The sequence below is a fragment of the Bubalus kerabau genome, chromosome 12 (genome assembly GCF_029407905.1).
Source record: "Bubalus kerabau isolate K-KA32 ecotype Philippines breed swamp buffalo chromosome 12, PCC_UOA_SB_1v2, whole genome shotgun sequence".
Lineage (NCBI taxonomy): Eukaryota > Metazoa > Chordata > Mammalia > Artiodactyla > Bovidae > Bubalus > Bubalus kerabau.
The window spans coordinates 73657698-73677542 of record NC_073635.1 but is presented as its reverse complement, the minus strand read 5'-3'; the positions used below and the strand labels follow the sequence as shown (position 1 = coordinate 73677542).

Here is a 19845-nt window from a genome sequence, read left to right as displayed (position 1 = left end):
CCTGGCTCCCCCACCTCACCCCCAACACAATGAGCTGAGGACAGCTCACACCTTCTCCACCTAAAACACCCCTTTCACAGCAAATGCATCTTCCACCCCTCCTGCCCTCACATACTCACATGCCGCCTGTGTCCCTAAGGCAGCGCTAAGGGACCACAGAAAGCACGAGCCACCCAGGGGGGTCTGCAGCAGACCCCCAGCAGGCTCAGCCAGAACAGGGGGGCTGACGGCACTGTGTCCCCAGGTGGACTGTCTCACTGGGGGATCTTGACCCAGGATCTTCAGGGTCATGGAGGTCACTGACCTCACAGCTTTCAGCCTTTGGTTTTCTCCTGCACATCCCCTCCTAGACCCTCTGCCAATGCCAGGATACCAAGATACTCCTTTCAAACAGCAAACCACCTCAACAGTCAGGACTGAAACCAGCACAGATGGTGCATGGATTTTCCACGATTCATGGTGAAGCTGGAGCTCCTCCCCACGGGGGTCTCTGACCTGGATGACTTGGCCCACGGAGAGGGAGCAGCCCAGGGAATTGTGTGCTCTTGGAGCTCTGGCAGCTCCTGCCCAGATGCAGGACCCTGGATCCTGTTCCTCTGGAATGGGAGAGGTGATGATCCCTTCTTGGGAGAGCATTTATCAGATGTGTCCTGGGCAAGTTAACAATTGCTTGCTGAGTGACTATAAAATGTTTTAGGTTTTCAGCTCAGGTCCAAGTTTACTTCCTCCAAACCAGGAGGCAAATATTCCTTGAGGTTGTAGGATCTTCTTTTTCTCAAGGATCACTTTTAGCATTTATATCATTTACTGAGCACTAACAATGTCCTAGTATGGTATAAAATGTCAGTGCCATCCTTTCACAATACTATGTTTTAACTGGTTAAAAGAAAAGTATTGCCTTAGCAAAAAGTTCATTCAAGTTTTGCCAAAAGCTGTTATGGGAAATCTGAAAGAATTTTTCTGCCAACCCAATAGTAATCCCCTGGAGAATTTGTCTTTAAGCACCTGTCCATTCTAAAAGTAAATACAACCGCTGAACTACATCATGATTCACAGAGAAGTTTTAACTTCAGACATGAAAGCTCTGTCCTCTCTCGTCCCCATCTCATCCATCTCAGTACTGATCTGCATACACTGAGAAGTTAATGCACAGTTAAGTAAAAACTTTTACCTCAAGAAATATAAGTAGTCCCAAAGCAAAATAGAATTTCCAGTAACACCTGACGATTGTTTTCATTAAAGAAGGCTCCCGTACATCTTTCTGGGCTCTCAAAATTTCTCGATCCCAGTATCTGCGATGAGAAACAGAGCACAGTGAAGAAGAGCCCTGCTACAGGTAAAACGGGGGAGAGGGCAGAGCAGAAGATGAGCCTTCACTACAGGGCGCTCTGCAGCTGCCCCATAGATGCTGGCTAATGGGTCACAGGGCACCTGAAGGATGAGCAGTGTAGACTGAAGCACCAGTAAAAGCACCAGACCAGGTTTTGAGGGAAAAGTCCCAGTCTCAGAAAACAAGTTCCTGCCAAGCTTTGCTGGACTCACAGATCATGAGCAGCTCATGGGGGCAGACACCCTCCTCCAGGGGCCCCACCTCCAGGGACAGAGCTTGACCTCCAGGGCCATAGCTTCGGGCTCCCTCCACGTCCAGAGATGCACAGGGAACACAGGCTACCCCCAGCCTCTAAAGTGGGCTAAGCCTGGGGTCAGCCTGAGGGGGTGTGTGTGCAGTGTCAGGGGAGAAGCCTCCAGAGAACACAGTGGAAGGCAAAGCGCACCCCCCCAAACACACACCTTTAGCCCCACATGGAAATTCTCACTCTCCCTCCCCTTCTCCCTGCTGCCTGTGCTCACCCTTGCAGCTCTTCTCCAAGGCGCTGGGAGCGATCTTCTGGAAGCACTGAGTACAAGTCATCTTGTTTTAATTTCCGTTCGTAACCAATTTTAAACAAGGGGTTTAGCCACCTGTTAAAAATTAAGAGGACAATGACAAATATCTAAATTACACAGCTCTAATTAGAATCCTACAGTGATGGGCTTTGTTGATAATTAGACATGTGTTTACACACCCACACACAGACACATGCACACTCCCTAATTCTGTAGGCTGAGAGGCCCCAGAAGCAATGACACACTGGTAGCAAAGAGCATTCCAGCCCCAGTTTCTTGGGGTTTTGTTTAACATACACAATTATGATTTTTTTCTTGTGGGAAGGACTTTTAAGGTCTACTCTCTTATCACCTTTCAAGTATTCAATACAGTAGGATTAACTATAGTCACCAGACTGGATATTACACCTTCATGAAAGTGAAAGTTGCTCAGTCATGTCCAACTCTTTGCGACCCAGTCGACTATGGAGTTCATGGAATTCTCTAGGCCAGAATACTGGAGTGGGTAGCCTTCCCCTTCTCCAGGGGATCTTCCCAACCCAGGGATCAAACTCGGGTCTCTCGCATTGCAGGCGGGAATTCCATGAACTGTATAGTCCATGGGGTCGCAAAGAGTCAGACACGACAGAGGGACTTTCACTTTCACGAGGATGTAACGTGCAGTCTGTTGACTATAGTTAATCCTACTGTATAACTTATTTTACAATGGAAGTTTGTGTCTTTTGGCCCCCTTCACCCAGGTCTTGGCTTTTTAATATCCTTTTTCCCAAAAAGGAACCAAATGAAGAAATGATGGATTTCAAGGTTGGCTGTGTGTGTCAGCACTGAAAATTCTGTTTTTTTGTTGTTTTTGTTTTGTTTTGTTTTGTTTTTTACAGCAATATAAGTGCCTGTCATGAAGCTTTGGAGACATCCATGTCAAAGACATCCATCTCCTGTGAACACTTGACAGCTACACAATGAGATAAAGAGCCAGGCCACCCCACCCGTGAAGTTCCCTCTTTCAGAAAGCTCTGGTTGACCTGATAACAGACCATCTCACTGACTGCTTGCTTCTCCCTTCCCGCACTTTAATTCCCGCTCTTATTTTTTAAATTCATTAATAAAGACTGAACCTGTAAAATCCTAGACACCCCATTCTCAACCTCAAAAAGGCAGAATCCCAAGTCCAAGCTTGCTCATGAGCTCTCCCTCTCTTTCCACCCAGGACCTCGCTGTGTCACCCCAGGGATGCCTTGTACCCTCCAGGGCATGTGAGTGATACACCTTGGCATTTCAAAGTTCCCTGATGGTTGGTTGTTGCTGAGATGAGTCTCACAATCCTAAGAACCACAAGGGCCGGTCCAGCCACAACACTGACACTGACTGTAAAAGGAGAATTTCTGTGGGGGCTGCTCATAACTAGTATGAGCCCTGGTGAGCAGAGCCCCAGGCAATCCCGGCAAAAGCCTCACTGTCTACAGGCCAAGACCAACAGGCAGAGAAAGTCCAAGATGGGTCTGGGACATCCTGTGCCATAAAATAAGGAAGTGCTCAAGGAATCATGAGGATGTGTGGAAGGACAGAGAAGCTTGAATGGCTCTTGCTAGACAAATCTGAGATACTTAGAGCATCAAGACAAACAAATGGCAATGAACCTTAACCCAGTAAATAATGAAAGAATCCATGAATCCGTAGTGCTACGTAAACAGGAGAGAAAGGAAAGCTCTTGCAAACAAATCCAAACAAACATAAAAGAGTAATCAGTTATTTTAAGCTATGTACATAACTGAAAATGTACTGTACTGAATAATTTTCAAGTGTAAGATATTTTTTATCTTTATATGAGGAAAAGCCCTTGGGAAATTGTTTTGTGAGTCAATCTGTAAACTATGTGTCCCAAGACATGTCTATTCTAGACAGATGCTTAGTCCCGTGTGCAAATCAAGTGCTGGCCCAAAAGACTGCTGAAATTTTATATGCTTATTGATATTTTACACTTTTTTATCCTGCATGTCCTGTAAAGTTATGTCTGCACAATAAAAATGTTTAACAATTCAAAAATTAAAAATAAAAAAGGATCAAGAAAGTCATCAATGGAAATTAAAAACTGGCTGAAAGTTTGAAGCAAAAGATGATATTTACATAATCTCAACTTACCACTCTGCAATTATTTATTATAAAGGGAAAAAAACTAACTGTACAGATGATCCCACCAAGAAAACATATTCAGATTGATTATGCATTATTTAAATGATAATAGTTAGAATGCAGAGACAGCCCATGGGTAAATACCATTTTACTGATTTTGCCAGGGAAAGGAAAATTCCAAGGCCAGACCATAATAACCCATGGATAGAGATCAAACCAGTCAGTCCTAAAGGAAATCAACCCTGAACATTCATTGGAAGGCCTGATCTGAAGTTCCAATACTTTGGTCAACCTGATGCAAACAGCTGACTGATTGGAAAAGACCCAGATTCTGGGAAATATTGAAGGCAAAAGGAGAAGAGGAGAGCAGAAGATGAGATGGTTAGATGACACCACCGACTCAATGGACATGAACTTGAGCAAACTATGGGAGAGAGTAAAGGACAAGGAAACCCGGTGTGCTGATCCATGGGGTTGCTGAGTCAGACACGGCTGAATGACTGAATAATAGCAACAACAGAGATTACATTTCTTCTCTCCTGTTATTCCCAGGACAACATAGGTACAGATGCTCAAGAACTATTTGTTGAATGTATGAATATCCATGAATCATTAAAGAAGCGATAAGATAGACTTAATTTCAGATTTTGCTAATCCGGGTAACTTGGCACCCCTAAAGAACCCCAGTCCAGGGGTCAGAAGACTGGACTCTAGTCTCAGCAGTGGTGCTGAGCACCCAGGGCCTCAGCTGTCCTCTGCTTCACGTCTCCACTCCAGTTCAGCAGCTCCACGACCTTTAACATCTCTAGGTCTCAGTTTCCTTCCAAAACAACAGTGCACATCTAGGAGCTTTACCACTAAGCAGGTTTGAAACATGTTGGGTGATTTATTCCACACTTGTCCCCTACAGAAAATGCTCAGGGAATCAGCACTGGGACTTACCCAGATGATGACACCCTGCACCCAAAGTGAAAGCGTTAGTCACTCAGTTGTGTCTGACTCTTTGGGACCCCATGGTCTGTCCACAGAATTCTCTAGTATTCTAGGCAAGAATACTGGAGTGGGTAGCCATTCCCTTCTCCAGGGGATCTTTCTGACCCAGGGATTAAACCAAGTTCTCCTGCATTACAGGCAGATTACTTTACCTTTATCTGAGCCACAAGGGAAGCCCACAAAAGACCCTCTTTAAAATTCTGCTTGAAGAGGAAAAGATACTCAACATCAAAATATCTTTGGATCCAGATTCCTTCCTAACTTTCAATGGGAAAGCTTAACATTTATTTAGAGCATTATCTAATGTGCAAAACATGGCATTTATTTTTTAATTAAACTTTTTATTTTGTATAGGAGTATATCCAATGGCCAACATGATAGTTTCAGGAGGACAGCAAAGGGACTGAGCCGTACATACACATGTATCATTCTCCCTCAAACCCCACTCCCATTCAGGCTGCCACATAACACTGAGCAGTTCCCTGTGCTATACAGTAGATCCTTGTTGGCTATCCATCCTAAATACAGTGGTATATACATGTCCCTACCAAACTCCCTAACTATCCCTTTCCCCCTTCACTCTCCCTGGCAACCATAAGTTCATTCTCTAAAGTCTGAGAGTCTGTTTCTGTCAAAATGTGGTATTTAATTGAAATGTATAATTAGGATGTGATGCACATCTATGACCATCATATATCTATGACCAAAATGTGCATCTTTCCTTTTTCCAAATTCCCAGATGTAGAATAATTAGTGAAGGGCTGAATTCTTTTCCATTAGGTTCAAACCAATCTGCCCTCTTAACAGCTGTTTGTGAGCTTATTTCATTGTCACCTTTGAGTACCTGAATTACAGTTTTTCTGGGCCTAAAGTTAAAAATAATTCAAAGAGTTTTAATTTGAATTTATTTGACTTATGTGTACTTAGTCATTCAGTCCTGTTCCACTCTTTGCAAACCCATGGACTGTAGCTTGTCAGACTCCTCTGTCCATGGGATTTTCCAGGAAAAAATACTAGAGTGGGTTGCCATTTGATTCGTAAAGATGGAACACTTTTTATGTCTCTTGATCATTTGTCTTTCTTCAAATGTTTATTAATATATTTTCTATAGAGTATTTATATTTTTGAAATAACTTGTAATAGTGCATATAATACTTTTTCAGATTTTCATTTGTTCTTTAGAGGTTTAAAATTATATATCATTAAATAAAATCAAGCTTTTCTTTTTCATTTCTCCTGCTGCTTTTGTAGTATGTCTTCTGTAATATATCCTAACGTCATCTAAATCTCTGTGCTTTATTATAGCTTTTTTCTTATTTCTAACAGTAAAGGCAGCTAGAATTTTTCTTTTTTTTTTTTAGTTTACGATATAGGATAGGCCCCATTTTTTCCTAAAACAGTCCATTCTCCCATTATGGTTTACTGAATTTTTCTTATTCCTCACTATTGGAAATAAGAAGCACAGTTAATGAAGCGTGTCCAGCTGGGGACTGGATTGTCCAGTCCCTTGAGACTCTGTCCTCACTGCAGCCTCTGGGGTGAGCTCTGCATTTCTCTCCACCCTCATCCCAGAGGCCAGCAGGTTGGGGGTGAGTGCAGGACCTGTCCCCAGGGATGAGGCTGGGGCAGGATCTTGGACTAGATGCGCTTGGCCCATCAGGAAGCTGTTAAATCCTTGCTCCCCTGACACTGGCCACATCTCAGTGAACTGTCCCCTTGCAAAGGGAGTGTGGATGTGGAAACTGTCTGGTATCAAGACAGATTCCCTGGAGACACTTTTCAGAGAAGCTGATGACATGAGGAGGGATGTGAACTGGCCGAGTGCTGAGATGATTTAGGGAGGTTGGTCCTGCTAGGCCCTCAGTAACTATCGATTGTGAATGGATAGAAATGTTGAATTTCAAACTATGATTCTTTGCACCATTTTCAGAATACCATCTGTTATTCTTCATTAACAGTCACAAATCCACATGCTGTAGATGGAGGCTGGGTGAGCTCTCCAGGGCTCTTTCTCTGACCTTGACCTGTTCCCAGTGAATGTTTAGCTTGATGAGTTTTGGTAATTTTATACAATAACCAGAGCCTCAAGCAAGAAATAGAACATCCCAAAGGTATAGTCAAATTTACTGGTATGTCCTTACAACAAAACAAACTGCCTAACAAATTTAAATTTATCTTCTGTAGTTTACTCTTAATTTTTTTGGTCTTTGTAGTTCTGCACCTGATCAGCCTGAGACTAGTATCCTTTCAGAGGTATCAAGTGGATAATTTTCTGCCCAGAGTCTTCCATAGGTCCCCCAGTGTGTTGATTCCTTACCGTCTGTTGACCTGAAACAAATAGACTGTCAGATATTTCTTCAGCAAAGATGGGCTTATTCAGAATCAGCAGAGGATGGCAGTTTGAGGTCTGCATTTGTGCAGAGCCAAGTGTAAGTCCCCAGAGTGCCAGGGCTGGAGAGCACTTTTATAGAGGGGAAGAGGAGGTAGGGAGGGCTCCTACAGAGTCCATGGCTTTTCAATGCCTGTGTCCTTGCCAGGAACGGAGAGGAGTCTCTCTTCTTCCTGTTGGGGGCTGCTGTTGTTGTAACCTCATCTATCAAAGTTATCAGAGGCTTTCTACTGGGGACCACATGGGATTTGCACTCTGTGGTGGTGATGACTGCTCTTTGTCTGGGGGACTTTGCCCTGTTCAGAGCATCACTGACCCTCTCAGCATCCCAGGGAGGTGTTCTCTCCAGGTCTTCTCCCCACTTTCCTGAGGCCATACTGAGAGGTTATGTGGCTGATTCACGGTCATATAACCAAGAAATGGAAAAATCTAGACTCTAACACAGGAACACTTCTAAATGAGGCACATCAGGTGCCATTTTTGTTTTGCATTAAGTTTTTTAAAACTGTGGAAAATGCACACAATATAAAACTTACCATCTTGACAATTTTTCAAGCACACAGTTCATTATTGGTAACTATCTTCACATTACCATGCAACAAGTTTCCAGAAATCTCTTCATCCTGTACCGGTGTGCCATCAAACACTAACTCTCTACTTCCCTTACCCCCAGCCCTTGGCAACCACGAGGTCACGTTGTTTCTCTTTGAATTTGACTGCTCTGAGGACTTCACGTAAATCAAATCATAAAATATTTGTTCTTTGTGATACACATTTTACAACCCTGCCGTCACTGTGCAGGGTTCCGGTTTCTCCACATCCTTGCCAACACTATTGTTTCTTCCTTTTTTTCCCCATGTGTGAGCTGGTGTCTCATTGTGGTGCATAACGAACACAACATGGTTAAGCAACTTACTCCAATAAAAATCAAGTCTAAAAAAACGTGAGCTATAATTTTAATGAAAAAAAAAAAAAACTGTGCATGTGCAGATATGCAAAGGTTTCTAGGGGAAAGGCTGAGAAATAACCAAAATATTAGCAGGTAGACCTGGCTAATAAAACAAATCCTTACTCCTTTTTTCTTGTATGAGCTCAGCCACGTCCAACTCTTTGCGACCCTATGGACTGTAGCCCACCAGGCTCCTCTGTGCATGGGATTCTCTATGCAACAATAATGGTGTGGGTTGCTGTTTCTTATACAGGGGGATCTTTCTAACCCAAGAATCAAACCTGCGTCTCTTGTGTCTCCTGCACTGGCAGGTAGATTCTTTACCTCTGTGCCACCTATCTGGGAGGCCCTTCTTCTTCTATAGTTTTAAGTTTTTTATAGAAATAGAAAATATATATATTCTTTTCTAAAATTCACAATTCAGTTCAGTTCAGTCACTCAGTCATGGCCGACTCTTTGCAACCACATGAATCGCAGCACGCCAGGCCTCCCTGTCCATCACCAAATCCGAGTTCACCCAGACTCACGTCCATTGAGTCAGTGATGCCATCCAGCCATCTCATCCTCTGTCGTCCCCTTCTTCTCCTGCCCCCAATCCCCCCCAGCATCAGAGTCTTTTCCAATGAGTCAACTCTTCGCATGAGGTGGCCAAAGCACTGGAGTTTCAGCTTTAGCATCATTCCTTCCAAAGAAATCCCAGGGCTGATCTCCTGCAGGATGGACTGGTTGGATCTCCCTGCAGTCCAAGGGACTCGCAAGAGTCTGCTCCAACAACACAGTTCAAAAGCACCAATTCTACGGCACTCAGCTTTCTTCACAGTCCAACTCTCATATCCATACATGACCACTGGAAAAACAATAGCCTTGACTAGACGGACCTTTGTTGGCAAAGTAATGTCTCTGCTTTTGAATATGCTATCTAGGTTGGTCATAACTTTCCTTCCAAGGAGTAAGCGTCTTTTAATTTCATGGCTGCAGTCACCATCTGCAGTGATTTTGGAGCCCAGAAAAATAAAGTCTGCCACTCTTTCCACTGTTTCCCCATCTATTTCCCATGAAGTGATGGGACTGGATGCCATGATCTTCGTTTTCTGAGTGTTGAGCTTTAAGCCAACTTTTTCACTCTCCACTTTCACTTTCATCAAGAGGCTTTTTAGTTTCTCTTCACTTTCTGCCATAAGGGTGGTGTCATCTGCATAGCTGAGGTTATTGATATTTCTCCCAGCAATCTTGATTCCAGCTTGTGTTTCTTCCAGCCCAGCATTTCTCATGATGTACTCTGCATATACATTAAATAAGCAGGGTGACAATATACAGCCTTGACATACTCCTTTTCCTATTTGGAACCAGTCTGTTGTTCCATGTTCAGTTCTAACTGTTGCTTCCTGACCTGCATACAGATTTCTCAAGAGGCAGGTCAGGTGGTCTGGTTTTCCCATCTCTTTCAGAAGTTCCCACAGTTTATTGTTATCCACACAGTCAAAAGCTTTGGCATAGTCAATAAAGCAGATATAGATGTTTTTCTGGAACTCTCTTGCTTTTTCCATGATCTACAATTACCCATAGTCAAAATGTCTTCTTTCTCTTAGACTCTCAGTCCTACATGTGCTGTGAAAACACTAAAATCTCAGTGTGGTCATTTGTATAAAGTCAGTAAGCTAGTTACTGCCATCATTTACAAGTTGAGAAAGCAGATGAAATGTGAGAAGAAAAGCAAGCACCCAATAAGAAGATGAAAACTCAGTTTCTCTACAAGGTGGGCCTTGTCTCTGGTCAGCACTTCCTGCCTAGGCTCATTTCAACTTTGCCAGGACAGTGAGTGGGGGACACAATGAAATCACAAGGGTACCTCAGACTTTACAAACAGGATGGCAATTGTGGTCACCAACTAACTTGGGGTTAGTTAGTCCAACAAAGTCTGGACCCCTTTTAAAAGTTAGCACTGAAGGAACAATGCCAGTGCTAGGAGAGGCTTAAAGCAGAAGCCAGCCTCCACCTTCCATCAGAATCACCTGGAGCTTGCTTAACCCCACCCCCACCATTTCTAAATTTACAGAATTGGTCTAAAAGGACTTGATAGGGAGATTTGCATTTCTAACAAGCTCCCAGGTGACAAGGATGCCACAGGTCTGAGAGCCATACTCTGAGAACAGCTGCCCTAAAGCTTGATTATAGAGATGTTTCATGAGCATCATCTCCAACAGCAAGAACTTTAAGAACTTCCCTTGAGAAACTCCTGCCTACAAGATCAAAGGTGTGTTTGCATTTGCTTTCTCCCTGCATTTAAGAACAAGTTTGCAAAGAGAAGAGGCTCAGAATAGCAGTTACATAAAGGGCAATACAAACTCGGGAGCCAGACTCCTGATTTGGGTTCCAACTTTCGCTATTAAGCTGTGTGATGCAGGCAAGTTTCTCAAACTCTTAGAATTTGGGGGAGAATGGATACATGTATCGGAGAAGGCGATGCCACCCCACTCCAGTACTCCTGCCTGGAAAATCCCATGGATGGAAGAGCCTGGTAGGCTGCAGTCCACGGGGTCGTGAAGAGTTGGACACAACTGAGCAACTATGACAGAGTCCGTTTCCTGTCCACATGAGGCAATCATAAGAGTGTAAATTTGCTATACTCCAATATAAAATAAAGTTTAAAAAAATTACTCAAACACCCTGCTTAAGTGACTTCACATATAAAATAAGAGGTAATAGCTTCTTCCAATTCAGCAGGAAAATTGGAAATGGGGGTCTACCCAAATCAATGAGAATCCTCATCTTCCCATTTCCATACACACACCTTTTGAACATCCACAAATAGAACATCCCTGGAGAGTTCCTTGCCCTGCCTGAAGTTAGGAGAGGTGTCTCTACTTTGGTATCATTTACAGTTGTTGCTATTTAGTCACTCAGTCATATCCAACTCTTTTGCAACCCCATGGACTATAGGCTCCAGGCTCCTCTGTCCATGGGATTTCTCAGGCAAGAATACTAAAGTGGACTGCCATTTCCTCCTCCAGGGGATCTTCCTCACCCAGAGATCAAACCCATGTCTCCTGGGCTCCTGCTATGGCAGGCAAATTCTTTAGCACTGAGTCAACAGGGAATCCCACACCCATATTTTTCCTTCTTGACCCTCTTTCCTTAAGGGCTATCAAACGGCCAAGAGATGTAGCCACACACACTGAATACACCACCATCAAAACATGCACAGGAGTTTCTGTTTCCTGGGGATCCCCAAGTCCCTCCCACATAACAACAAAGGAAATACCAGAATGTGTGGGAAAGATGAAGGTTTAGGGTCTAGGAACAAAAGATATAATAATCACTCAAGTGTGATTAAACCCAAAGGTTCCACCCCACCTAGTTAGTGGTCCCAGCTACCAGATGGTGGAGAAGGCAATGGCACCCCACACCAGTACTCTTGGAAAATCCCATGGATGGAGGAGCCTGGTAGGCTGCAGTCCATGGGGTCGCTAAGAGTTGGACACGACTGAGCAACTTCACTTTCACTTTTCACTTTCATGCATCGGAGAAAGAAATGGCAACCCACTCCAGTGTTCTTGCCTGGAGAATCCCTGGGACAGGGGAGCCTGGTGGGCTGCCGTCTATAGGGTCGCATAGAGTTGGACATGACTGAAGTGACTTGGCAGCAGTAGCAGCACAAGCAGCAGCAGCTACCAGATGGAAAAGTTCAGTTAAGAGCTTCCTCTCTCTGAGTCCCTTCTCATCTGTGAGTTTCCTCCCAGCTCAGGCACCCTTCAGTGGTTTCAGGACCAGAGGACTCCTGGGCAGGACCACCTGCATCAAGACCATGCACTGCTTCTGGAAAGGCTAGAGATGCAGATAAGACCCCATAGGCTTCAGGGACCCCATTCCCAGGGTGACTCTCAAAGGTGGAAGCACAGACATTCACAGTTAGGTAAGGGGCTGGTCAAATACATCCTCCAGTCTTCTCAATGTATCCCAGGCAAAAGCAAAATGGGTTCAAGAATCATATCCCCGTTCATTAAATAAAAAACAATAGTGTTCTTACACACATGAAATGTGTCACAACTAGATACCAGGATGTACAGTGAGAGATGCACACGGAGAGAAAGAAGGAGGCAGGGAGACATGGTCACAGACACAGGGACAAGGGAACCCAGTGCAGTTGGACTCAGCTGTCACCTAAGGAATGTGGGGAAAGGAGGGGGCATTATTGGAAGATGGCAACAGGAGCAGAGCACTAATTACATAAAGGAAGCTGTTCAGGGCTGTTTGCTTAGCGGGGAAAGTAAGAATTAGTTCAGAACTATGAATCCAGAGCTGTACTGGGGAAGTCGGCTAAGGATGGCATGCGGGGTCCTTCTCCCCCTGGCGGTGACCCCCTGGGCACCCTGGGTTCTCAGCCTTCCTGCCTCCTGCTCCCGCTGCCCCTCCTGCTCCCAGGGACTAAAGATGCTGACTGGGCAGTGAGCTGCAAGGCAGGGAGACCCTGCGCCCCGCCACCAGGTCCCTCTTCCCATTCCTGCTATCCCTTCCCGCCGCCTCACCCAGAGGGCGCAGACAGGGACCCCCGCGGCCGGCGTTGGGAGACCCCACCCGCTACAAACAGCCATCGGAAAGCTCTCCCTCGCCCTGACCCTCGACCCTCAGCCCCTGCAAGGCGCAGCAGCGTCAGGCACTGGCCCTGAGGCGGCGCGGTGTCTCAGCCCAGGCGGGCTCTCACCAGGAGAACAGCCGGGAGCAGAAGTTCGCGTCCTGCAATGGGTTTGGCTTCTCCTCCGGGGACACCGGCCGCATCTTGCCAGCTTGGATCCGCGCAGGCCGGGGGCGTGGGGTGGGGGAAACCGGGGGCCACACGCAGGTGAGAGGCGAGGCCACAGGCGCCGCTGATGGAGGCGGTGGGGGAACCGCAGGGCGCGGGGAGCAGGAACCTAGGCGCCCTCGTTCCCGCCCTGGGCTGCAAAGTCTACCAGAGGGCGCGCTCTGAGCTCGGGTCCCCACCCAGAAGATGGAGAAGGAAGGGCAGGCTGCAACAGAAACGCCCCTCAGCTGTGGTGAAGACCAGAAAAAGCTGGCAGAAGGAGATAGCAGCCCGCCCTCCCGGCACGCTGCCCTCATCAGGACCAAACAAGGGCGCTGTGGGAAGGTCTCCAACTGGAATGGTGCAGGACCCTGAGCGGCCTTCCTGGGAGAGACCCCACCTCACCGCCGATACCCTGAGCTAGTGGCCAGTACTGGTCAGTGGAGGTGAGCACAGATGACAGGCACAAAGCTGCCAGGCTACTGAGATGACAGCCACTGGCTCCCCAGTGTCTGTTCTACTGCTAGGCTGGCCCTGAGGAGAGAAAAGGAAAGACCATAGCACATCCTTCTCTTGGCATGAAGGACAGTTACTCAGCAGTGAACTGATGCACAGAGAAAAGTACATAAGCAAGAAGTCAACATTTACTTTGTTTATCCCTCAAATAAATAAATTTTGAATCAGCCAATAAGCAGGTATCAGTTCAAGAGGGAAATAAATAACTTCAGACATTTTTCCCATACATGAACCTCATAAGAATATATATGAAGAAAATAAATGCATTCAAAGAAATATTTCCGGAATGAATAAACAAAGTGTGGTATAAACATACAATGAAATATCACTCAGCCTTAAAAAGGAAGGAAATTCTGACACACGCCACAGCGTGGATGAACATTGAAGACTGTGATGTTGTGACTTATAATTAGAATATGTATTTAGTCTTCATGATGTTGCTGGTACAGAACTCCTAAAACCCTTAGGTGCTCTAAGGTAAGAGTGAAGAAGTATCTTTTGATAATTATAACAGGCCCCTTTCTACTACACCTGAGTTTTAGTGAATTCATCTGTTTGTCAGAAAAACCAAACACCTGATTAAAGGGTTGGCATTTTCAGCCTCACCCTGCCATGTCTAGGGAGAAGAGGGACTGGAAACAGTTGAACTACCAATGGCCAATGCATTAACCAGTCTTGCCTAAAGTATGCTTCTATGAAGCCTCAATAAAAAACCAATATGATGGGGTCCACAGAGCTTCCCTGCTTGTGAACCTGTGCAGGTGCAGGGAGGGCGACTCATTTGGAGAGGCCTGGAAACCCCTGCCCCTCTCCATACTTTGCTCTCTGCATCTCTTCCATCTGGCTGTTCTGGAGTTGAATCCTTTTATAATAAACTAGTGATCTAGTTGGGTAAACTGTTTTCCTGAGCTCTAAGCCACTCCAGAAAATTACCAAACCAAGGAGGGGGTTATGGGAACCCTGATTTATGATCAGTCCATAAGAAAAACAGGTAACCACCTATACTCACCACTGGCTTCTGAAGTTGAGAAGAAGGGGTAGTATTGTGGGACTGGGTCCTTGACCTATACAAGATCTAACAAAAACTCCAGGCAGACAGTGTCAGAATTGACTTAATTGTGGGACACAGTTGTGTCTGTATAGTCTGAGAACTGGTTCAGTTCAGTCACTCAGTCATGTCCGACTCTTTGTGACCCCATGGGCTGCAACACATCAGGCCTTCCTGTCCATCACCAACTCCCAGAGTTTAATCAAACTCATGTCCATTGAGTCGGTGATGCTATCCCACCACCTCATCCTCTGTCGTTCCCTTCTCCTCCCACCTTCAATCTTTCCCAGCATCATGGTCTTTTCAAATGAGTCAGTTCTTTGCATCAGGTGGCCAAAGTATTGGAGTTTCAGCTTCAACATCAATTCTTCTAACCAATATTCAGGACTTATTTCCTTTAGGATGGACTGGTTGGATCTACTTGCTGTCCAAGGGACTCTCAAGAGTCTTCCCCAATACCACAGTTCAAAACCTTAAATTCTTCAGCACTCAGTTTTCTTTATAATCCAACTCTCACATCCATACATAATTACTGGAAAAACCACAGCTTTGACTAGATGGACCTTTATTGGCAAATTAACATCTCTCCTTTATAATGAGCTGTCTAGGTTGGTCATACTTTTCTTCCAAGTAGCAAGCGTCTTTTAATTAATGGCTGCAGTCACCATCTGCAATGATTTTGGAGCCCTTAAAAATAAAGTCTGTCACTGTTTCCACTGTTTCCCCATCTATTTGCCATGAAGTGATGGGACCAGATGCCATGATCTTAGTTTTCTGAATGTTGAGCTTTAAGCCAACTCTTTCACTCTCCTCTTTCACTTTCATCAAGAGGCTCTTTAGTTCTTCACTTTCTGCCATAAAGGTGGTGTCATCTGCATATCTGAGGTTATTGATATTTCTCCCTGCAATCCTGACAGACTGAAACCCTCATTCACAGAAAACTGAAGATTAGCTGTACTTAAAACAATCAAGGTGACGCTGGTCAGACGACCAATGACCAATTTCAAGACGACTGTCAGCGTTGACTCTGCTGTTTATACACGTAGCCCTCTCCCTCTGTCTATAAAAGCTCTTGTCCACTAATTGTCAATGGTGGGGACAGTCAGCCTTTGGACAGGTGCCCACCCTCCCCCCACCACACACACATACTGGCATCCAAAATAAATTTCCTTTCCACCAACCTGGCCTCTTTATTGACTTTGAGCAGCGAGCAGCCAGACCCCCTCTTTGGTATCACTTTTTGGACTTCTATGGTCAGCCTTTGAACTATCACCACACCAGTCATGGTGAGAGGGGAGTGACTTTTAGTGTTATAATGCAGGATCAGAGACCAGACCTTGCTCAACACCATCTTGATTAGCTGGTTCAAGCCAGTTTTTGTGGGATCCTGTTTTTCTCAATATCTATGCCCCTCTTCCTGCCTGTCTCAAAAGCACTGTTTCCATGGTGATGAGGCCATCTTAGCCTGTCATCTTGGAGTCCAGACCTGGTTCTCTGTGTACCCTGATGCCTAGGTTCTTCCCTTGCCCATTTAAACCATACCAGGTTGTCTTCCTTAAATGAAGGGCACCACGGACTCGTACTTAATTCAGGAGCAACATCAAGCCCCAGCCAAGAGGGAGTTACCTTATGCATTAAAGAAAACAAAACAAACAAAACTGATTATATCAATACCTTTCCTTTTGGACTTTCAGGCATAGAGGAGAAATTGGTTTCTTTCTCTTCATCAAGATTATCTCCACAGGTAACAAAGGAAACAGTCATTAAAGTTAAGCTGGGGCCCTTAATATTCAGGGAGGCTGGGCTGTGATGGAACCGTCACTGACAAAGCCCATCAACAATTCCCTGGGAGTAAAAGTAGAATCTGGATAAGAAATAAAGTGTCACCTATTTGCCCTCCCTTTGTGCTGAGTCTTGTTTCACTTGCTCACAGGGCACCTCATGCAGAAGCCTCACACCTGGCCCTTCAGACGAGACTCCCTGGTGTGAAATGCCTGTACTGACACCTCTGCTCTGAGGGCCGTGTGCAGAGTCTCTGTACCCGGCACTGTAATTCAAGATGGCGGCAAGGGGGCCGTGTGCAGAGACCCTGAGCCCAGCACTATGACCTGGAGCCACGAGCAGCACAGCAGCTGAGCCTGTCCTGTGAGAACCCACCCATTCCCCAGCTGACAGGAATTTCACACAGCAGTCCCAGGGGTACTTTTAGGAGAGAGTGTGTCCTCTAGAGCACATTCTATTGGTACAAGCCACACCTGGCAGAGGGGCTTCCCAGGTGGCTCAGCAGTAAAGAACTTACCTGCCAGTGCAGGAGATTTGTGTTGATCCCTGAGTCAGGAAGATCCCTTGGAGCTGAAAATGGCAACCCACTCCAGTATTCTTGCCTGGAAAATCCCACTGACAGAGGAGCCTGGAGGGCAGCAGTCCATGGAGTTGCAGAGTCAAACATGACTGAGTGACTAAGCACACACACAAACCTGGTTAAAGGACTCTCAGCCCCCCATTTGGGTCTGACTGGGGAGGGTCAGTAACAAATTAGGAAGAAATCAAACCATCTTTGGCTTTCCTGGTGGCTCACACAGTAAAGAATCTGCCTGCAATGGAGGAGACCCGGGTTTGATCCCTGGGTTAGAAAGAGCCCCTGTAGAAGGGAATAGGCAATCCACTCCAGTATTCTTATGTGGAGAATTCCAGGGAATTCTGGTGGCCTATTCTGTGGAGTTGCAAAGAGTCAGACAAGACTGAGTGACAAACATTTTCTAGCAATGAAAGCAGCTGCCATTTGGGAAGAAATGAGATCTTTTGCTTCCAACAGAGGTCCTCTCTTGGCTGCAGGGTGGAATTACCTCTAGGGTTTTAAAAAGCGTTGCCTCCTGCCTTCCCTCTCCCGAGATTCTGATTTATCTGAGATGAGGCTTCAGCACTGGGATTTACAGAGCTCCCCTGGTAATTTTACAAACCACAATCCTTTGTCATGTTTAAGCTATAAGGACTCTATCTGGACGAGGAACAGAGTAAGCAAATCAGGTGATTCTATAGGAGCAGGAGTGTGTTCTTCTGTGTCTAGGGTGTAGATGAGGTGGGTAAGTTGGGGGCCTGTGATACCTCTTGTCTGCTGAGAGGTCTTCCTGTCCCCTCATTCCATAGCCTTTCCATGCTGTTCACCTGGATACATGGATTCTTCTGCCCCCTGGTGGTGATGTTCAGTATAGCACAGTTGTCCTTGAAGGTTTCATACCAGCCCACCCTAGTTGGGCTTCCCTGGTGGCTCTGGGGGTAAAGAATCTCCCTGCCAATACAGAAGCTACAAGGTTCAATCCCTGGTTTGGGAAGATTCCCTAGAGCAGGAAACGGCAACCCATTCCAGTATTCTTTCCTGGAGAATCCCATATGGACAAACGAGCCTAGCAGGCTACAGTCCATGGATTCACAAGAGTCAGACATGACTTAGTGACTAAACCACCACAGCCTTAGTTCATCACAAACCTGAGCCTGAGTCCCAAGGTGTGGCTTGCTGGGAGGGAAATCCTGGGAACCGTACAGGATGAGCAGCTCAGCAGTAACTTCAGGAGTCGCTCCTGCACAGGGAAGCTCAAGGAGCTCCAGGCCACTGGCCAAGCACAAGTCTATAACAGGGCTGTGAATGGAGTCTTCCTGTGCCTGGGGTCTGAGGGGTTTGTGTGTGTTCAGTCATGACAACTCTTTGGGACCCCATGGACAGAGGATGGGATTTCCCAGGAAGGAATACTGGAGTGGGTTGCCATTTCCTCTTCCAGGGGATCTTCCTGACCCAGGAATGAAACCATCACCTCTTGGGTATCCTACAGTTGCAGGCAGATTCCTTACCACAAGCGCCCCCTGGGGGGTTGAGGAAATTGATCTTATCAGCCAGTGACAGGTGCTTCCCAGCCTCAGTGGTAAAGAATCTGGCTGCCACTGCAGAAGACACAGGAGAGGCAAGTTCCTTGTCTGGGTTGGGAAGATGCCTGGAGGAGGAAATGGCAACCCACTCCAGTATTCTTGCCTAGAGAATCCCATGAACAGAGGAGTCTGGCAGGCTACAGTCATAGGGTTGCAAAGAGTCAGACGTGACTGAGCACAGCCAGTAACAAGTGCCTATGATATCGAGCATCAAGAAGTGCAGAGGTGTAAGGTGATAAGCGCCCAATAAACAGCAGCCGCCCCTTATTCTGCTCTGTGTGCCAGGATGTGTTTTTTCTTAACTATCACATTTAATATTTTTTGGTATATAAAATTTTATTACTATCATGCTTTCATCATCCAAATTTATGATCTTGGTATTTCCTTCTTGCCTTTGTATAAGGCCAAAAGAGAGACACTGGCTACTTTGACAACCTTAAAGCAGAATCCAGGAATGTCACCAATGGCATGACCCTTGCAACCAAATCCAGCAACCAGAATGTCATAATTTTCCTCAATAGAATTCATACAACCATCACTGGGTACAAAGGCTGTGGTATTTTGCAATTCTTGATAAGCTGAACCCTGACAATTTCCTGACGGCAGAATTTGGTTGGTTGGCTTCAACCTCTACTTTTTGAACACAATTCTCTTGGCTTGAGAAGTGCCTCCAAAAGGGTTGGCCTTCAGGGCTGTGCCCAAATGGGGTTTCTTGTACTACTTATCAGCCGCTTCTGGGCTTGTCGGTGGCTACAGAAATTCCTGGCAGTATGAAGACCGCGACACTTGCTCATTCTGCCAGTGTCACGGGCCTGAACAAAAGACTATCATGTTTAATTTTAACACAAGCTCGGAGGGTATTAGAAGCCCCATCTTACAGCACTTTCGGATCTTGATCAATGTCATAGACTCGTAACTGACAGATGCAGCCTCTGAGCCCAGGCAGCTGGGACCACACAGTCTGTCCCCGCTCCTCCTGTGTCCCGAGGGACCAGGAGGTCTCCCTGCCCAAAGACCTGCTCAGTGGCTTCAGCCTGACTCCCACGTGGGTCCGTTGAGGTCCCTCCAGGTGCCTACAGCCCCTTTGCTCTTACTTCCCCTGACTCAGCTCCTTCCTTCTTCAGGGCACCCCCCGAGAGCTCCACGGTCGGTAGGAGGACACCCTGCCCCATTCTGGCAGCTTCTCCCTGCAGCCAGCTCCCGGGGGTGGGGTCAGGCCAGGTTGTGAGGAG

General features: G+C 46.0%; 1 protein-coding gene and 1 pseudogene across 1 annotated transcript in view; both read right to left on the bottom strand.

Annotated features, from left to right (window-relative positions):
* The window catches only part of LOC129624656 (ATP-binding cassette sub-family C member 4-like), a 161707-nt gene extending 147605 nt beyond the window's left edge, over window positions 1-14102 (bottom strand). The window contains 3 exon segments of the mRNA XM_055542816.1: window positions 1172-1292; window positions 1852-1962; window positions 13051-14102. Coding sequence (XP_055398791.1) covers window positions 1172-1292; window positions 1852-1962; window positions 13051-13445 — 627 coding nt within the window. The 5' untranslated portion in view covers window positions 13446-14102.
* Window positions 14103-18979: 4877 nt separating this feature from the next.
* Window positions 18980-19407, bottom strand: LOC129624653 (40S ribosomal protein S23-like; annotated as a pseudogene).
* Window positions 19408-19845: the final 438 nt, after the last annotated feature.